General features: G+C 39.8%; 1 protein-coding gene across 2 annotated transcripts in view; it reads right to left on the bottom strand.

Moving 5' to 3' along the window:
- Positions 1-2095: 2095 nt before the first annotated feature.
- Positions 2096-6000, bottom strand: part of fhl3 (four and a half LIM domains 3) — a 98862-nt gene continuing 94957 nt past the window's right edge. Inside the window, exons 6-7 of one of the 2 annotated variants that reach the window (XR_004415978.1) lie at positions 4390-5657; positions 2096-4356 (exon numbers count right to left, since the gene is read on the bottom strand). Coding sequence is in view for 1 of the 2 variants with exons in the window: in XM_033045332.1 (XP_032901223.1) it covers positions 5506-5657 (152 nt within the window). In the remaining variant the exon portion in view is untranslated. Of the gene's footprint in view, positions 5658-6000 lie in introns of both variants that reach the window. The other variant, XM_033045332.1, reaches the window with a different exon arrangement.

Raw genomic sequence — 6000 nt, 5'->3', positions numbered from 1 at the left:
ATTGGCTTAGTAAATGTAAAAATTGTCCCTGGTGTGTGAAGGATAGTGTTAATATATGGGGATCGCTGGTCAGCACAGACCCGGTGGGCCGAAGGACCTGTTTCCGCGCTCTATCTCTAAACTAAACTTGGCTGGGCTAACACTGGTGATTTGTCAACAACTGAGTCATCCCCTCAGTTATAATTCCCTCTACCACCAACTGGTTCACACGGAGGTGTCAACATTCTGTCCCTTGCATCCCCCAACCAATCTGATTCCTTCGCCTTTCTACATCTCTGTTGTGAATGTGCAGAGTATTCACAGTCACACTTCAAACAGTAACCCCAGACAATGTGGTGAAGAAGGCATTTGGCAGTCAAGAGTCTTTTTTTTTTAAACTAAGTACAGCAGTTGGGACATGATTTTACAGTTACACAAGACATTGGAAGCCCATATGAAGGTTAAAGAATTATGTGGGGGCATAAAGAGTGTAGATACTCACAATCATAATCATGGTCTTTTTCCAAAAGTAGCTCTTAATTTTTTTTAAAAACTAGAGGGCATAGCTTTAAAGTGAGTGGCATGATTTTTCATGCGGGCATGCGGAACAAACATACATGGAACAAGCTGCAGAGATAATGGCAGAGGCATGTACAATTAGAACATTTGAAAGACACTTGTGCAGATACATGGAAAGGATGTGAGAGATATGGGCCAGAGACATGCAAGTGGAACTCGAGCTCAGTTAAGCAACTTGGTTGGCATGGATGAGTTGGGTCAATGCCTGTTTAAGTACTAAAATTCTCTGACTTTAATGGACATCATCACTCTTTAAATCCGACTTTCTTTAAATTCATTTTTCTGCACTTGCAAATCCAAGACGGATTTGATCTGAACCACCACTTCCCACGAGCTCTCAATGTTCCTCCGACCTCTCTCCCCCATGATCCTGCCTTCAATTTCAGGCATCGTAATTTTCTTTGTGAGAAAGCTAACCACATGACCTTACAATATACCTGAAGAGTACAGTACAATCCTCGACCCATTCCCTTTCCCTTCAAACAGAGCATTGTTTTCACTGGGTCAAAGCAACATGCCGTGAGTGGACACATCAGCTCAGTGCACAATGCTGCTGATATACACTTTGGCATATTACAGTTCAACCTTACACAGTAAATATCCAAACTTTGGACCCATTCTCTATGGATACAACATTGAAAAATCAGGGTGTGCACGTTGCCAGAATTGGAGAAGTTCAGAGAATTTTTGCTGAAGAAATTGAAACAATCCCATCCTCTCTTTCAATATTGCTGTGCACTTCTCAGAAAGTGATGAGGAACTAGGAACCCAACTTTTTTTCCTCAGGTTGGGGCCAGAGACCAATTGGTGTGGCCCATTGGTCATTGTGTTGTGTTGTACAAGGGAAGCTTTGTACAAGGGAAGACCATTAATTCTGCTCTTCAGTGTCTTATCCTCATCTTGGCACTAGAATGGATGTTCGCATTTAATGAAAGGACAATATACAAATGGGATAAAGTGAAATCAGGGCCAACAGAAAGTTCAGGTTAATTTCTTTATTTTTGTGCAAGCATTTTAGAAAAAAACATAAATGAAAAAGTAAGTCAGTCAGGCAGAAAAACTAAACTAAACAGACGTTTTAATGCTACGGTGCATATGTTAAACAATGCACAAATACTCTGACTTACCAGCATCAAAGCTTTTACAAGTGTTATATATGAATTTGGCTTAAGTGGTTAATTTAAAATAAAACTTGACATGCATAACATTCTGCTATATGTAAACTCTCTCGTGAGGCGTGGGACTGGCCTACTATTCCCAATAGTATTTGGTTACAAATCACGTGATCAAAACAGGCAAAAAAGATTTCAAAAGAACAACAAACAACAAGAAAAAAAAATCAATGCGCACACACACCAACATTTGGCAATTTTACACTTTTTTGTTTGTTGTAACATCAAGGGAATTTCCATGAGGGGATAAGCAGGAATGTGGGTACCACAACACAGAAGCCATCACCAAGTTTCCATTGTTGGTGGACTATTTTATTTTACTTTTAGTTTTCTCACACATTCATTTTTTATGCACCGTTCCAATATCATAGCTTTGGGTCGCAGGGTGGTGGAAGGAGGTTTGATTCTGCCAACGGTTATTGTTTTTTTTGGGCACTAGTAATAAATCTTTTGGGCTTCTGGAATTCGTTGGATAAGGAGCATACCAGGTTCATGTGATCTACATGTAGGGAGCCAAGTCATTTAAAGGTTATTTTGTACACTTTGAGGCGTCTCTCCTCAATAACAAAGTCAGTTTAAGTAAATGGTATTTGATAAATCACGATCAAGTCTGAATGTCCTCAGCTGGCACTTCTAAATACCTGGTGATGTCTGATATTTGTTGCGGTTTTATGGCAAATTATTCCTTCTTGAGTGCAGGACTGTTGTGGCTAACTTAGTCAGCTAATAGAATAGAGATCATGACAGGATCTGTGCTTGCTGTTAAACATTGTATTGAGTGAAAGTACTGCAAATATTCCATGTTGTATGTGATAGTTGGAGCCATTTTGCTATTCAGTCATCCCACCTGCAACAATGTCAAAGAGCACATTCATTGAAAACCATTCTGCAGTACCATTACTGATAGATCAACTCGAACCAACTATTCTACCCAACCCTTCTACCTGTAGTTAGGCCATATCACTTCAGCAAGGGGCTCAATTGAAGAGTTTGACAAACCAAGCTCAAAGGTTCACTGGATTGATGAAACAAAGTAAAATCCACAATACTTATGGTGATTTGCGGCTCACCCCATTGTGTCTCTATAATGATTAACCACTGTTCAAGTATCACACTGCGACACACAATTACCGGGAACTATTGTGAATTCCTCAAACAGGAAACTTGTTACAGTAAATACAAAAAAGAGATGACTATATCTGGACATATGAATGACAAACTACAAACCTCTAAATCAGAGAGTTGAAGTGTTTGGAATTGTATCAACTCATCTGTAAACAAGAACTCCGTCTCAGTAAGATTTTAGACTGAAGCCAGTGACGCAGCACCAATGTTTGCATTTCCAATCCTTTAATCCATCTACTTCTGAGCAGTTGAAATGTAACTTACTCATTGACTTGATAGAATCAGCTCTCAGTGAAACTCAGCAACTTATCTTATGAAACTAGTGAAGATATAAACCTCCTAGTTTCAGTGAGAAGAGTGTTCAATATTGCTGTAGGGCCATATCTGTGGCCAAAACAGATGATAAAAATCTAGTTGTTGCTTCTAAAATTATTGACAAAGCAGCCAATTGATGATTAATATTGCACATCTCTACTTATTATATTACTGCTTGTAGAGCGTTGTAACCATGTCTTTCATTAAATGAAAAGAAACCCTACGTGCACAGAGCATCTTCCCTCTCTTTTTCTCTGACACTGGTCAAAACAAGAAAAAAAGCAAGTGCCAATTTCAACATTGGGTGAAATACAACATTCCAATCATGGTGGACTATTAACTTTAAATCTCTTCAAAACAAGTGCAGCCATGCACTTCTAACCCATTTGAACCCACTGAGCCGCATCACAACACACGGGTAAAGGAATGATGATGAACCTTGCAAGGTCGGATGCAACTTTGCTAAATACCAACAGGTGGAACGGGCCAGGTTTTTGTTTCAAATTTATCGAATCTTCCAAATTGGTGGACGCAGAGAAGGCACAATCTGCTGCACAATGTGTAAAGGGCATAATCACTTGATTGCATATTCGCATAACAGAGTTTTAGAGAAGAGATTAGGCAAGCATTGATTGAGTGATCTATTAATTGATCCTAAGAGCTGGGGAATTGTTCAATCCAATCGCGCAACACGCAAATTCAAGAATTCACTCACGGCCAACTTTTTTCATGTGACTTACTGCAATCCGAGTGGTGTTTATTATGCCTTGCTAATAAGAACTGCAATGAACCATTGTGTTATTGGCAAATGAACTGATGTGGATTCTGGATGGCTGGCTGTGGAAAAATGCGTTTATTTAAAGATCGGGTCAATTAACTGGTGGGCGGAGACAGGGATTTCATCAGCGAAGCAGAGTTAATTATACCAGCTGACGAGTAACAGATGGAATGATATCACTGGTTACCATCAATCAAGGAATGGGTATCCAGTTTAAAAAATAACTGGAAGGGTATTGAGTTGCGAAGTCTATTTTCTCCTAGTCTTCCAGAATACCAACTTGGCTGCCTTTTGAGTTGCAATATTGGTGTGTTTCATAAATTAATTTAGTGTTTGCACCTCAGCCACTCCACTTGAAAACTGCTCGAAAGGATGGTAACATTTTCATAAATAATTACTCCCAGATGTCTAATCAAAATCTCCATCTCCCCATTTCCAAACAATTCTGTTGTGTTCTGCTGCCATTGATTTGCCCAAATGTAGTGGGATGATATGGGACACGGCTGCATTTCAGGTTCCTCAGGAGGTTTACACACCAACCCATGCACGCTTGTGTGTAAGGTGTGTAATGTCCAGTATCACTCCTTGTTGGTGTCAGCGATGTAGAAAAACACATTCTGAGTGAATACCTAGTGATGGCAATGATTTCACTATTCATTCAACCAATTGGAAATGGTGTCTTGCAGGAGAGACAAGAAAAATATTCCATCTTAAGTACCTTTATGACAAACTATTTGCTTGTATAACCTTGGTCAGGCTGTGGAGGAGAGGGTAGGGATGGGGTTGGAGTTGGCGGTGGAGGGTTGCAAAATAACTGGCAGTCCAGTTCTATCTTTATTTAATATCCATACTCAGGGGTGCTTCAACCAGCGATCACCTGCTCTGGACCAGCAGTATTAGAGCTAGCAGTATCTTTGGCTGTGGTTCTGCAATTGTAACATCGTAAGGTGACCATGACTGAGAAGAACACATTCACCACAGTCTAGGGAACAAACCAGAGTTCTTCAGGTATGAATGGCTCAATATGATCTTAGTTTGAGTGGGCATGTAGCATGGTTGGGACCAGAATGGTGCTTGTCACGCATACATCTCGTTCTATCCATGGACTCAATGGATGATGATATGTGATGGGAAGCATATTTAGCATCATTTTGTGCCCTACGGGTTGAGTTTTTAACTTTTTGAACATTTACCTTTTAAACCATTCAGAAGTTTGTGTTACTTATTTGGCATCTTAAATGTGTCGCGATAGAAAGCATAACTTTAACACTATTGAATAAGTAACAGAAATTACTAATTTCAGCGATGTGATTAGGAGAAAATATCCGGCTGCAAAAACTCTTGTCAAGAGTTGCTTAGCCTCTCTATCTGTAGAGTGATGCTAGGAGGAGATGAGGCATCCTGCATGGTAATAAGTGTATAAAATACCACTAGGAAAGTATACAGAGGAAAGATCTCCAGGATACAACCCGTGCTTGAAATGGCCTAATGCTGGACTGGTGCAACTTAAATGTACAAAAAGGTATATGAAGAATGGAACTGGAGTCAACAATCAATTCACAAGTCACTGTTACATTCACGGCAAAGAATATCAGCCTTCTCGGGAAAGAATCCTTTTCCAACCAGCGAGGCCGAGCATCGTGTGCAGGAGAAGCAGCTCTGGTGCCACTGGCGATCTTCAAAGGAAATGTATTTGCCGCCTCCAAAACCTTTAAAGACAGATAGGTTTGTTAAGAAACATTTAATCAATGGTGGCATGCCTCAGACAAACTGTAATGGTGCTCTGTAAATCCTGCCAGGAAGCTCTGCTCAATAGTAGTGATCACCAACTCTTGCTCTATCAGTCGGTCATAAGCTTTTATACTCAACATATACTTTTATCATTTTGACAGCTTGGAAATGTTTGAGATTTTATGTAATGGCATAAATTTTAATTCTCAACCTTGCTATTAATAGCAGTGGGAGCAATTGCAAACATGTTTGTCTTCTGGATTTGCCATAAACATCCATATTGGACATGCATCTTCCAAATAAATGTTGCAGAAGGTGAAC

Source organism: Amblyraja radiata, chromosome 27 (assembly GCF_010909765.2).
Source record: "Amblyraja radiata isolate CabotCenter1 chromosome 27, sAmbRad1.1.pri, whole genome shotgun sequence".
NCBI lineage: Eukaryota > Metazoa > Chordata > Chondrichthyes > Rajiformes > Rajidae > Amblyraja > Amblyraja radiata.
The sequence above is the reverse complement of the archived record's forward strand: the minus strand, read 5'-3'. Positions and strand labels throughout refer to the sequence as shown.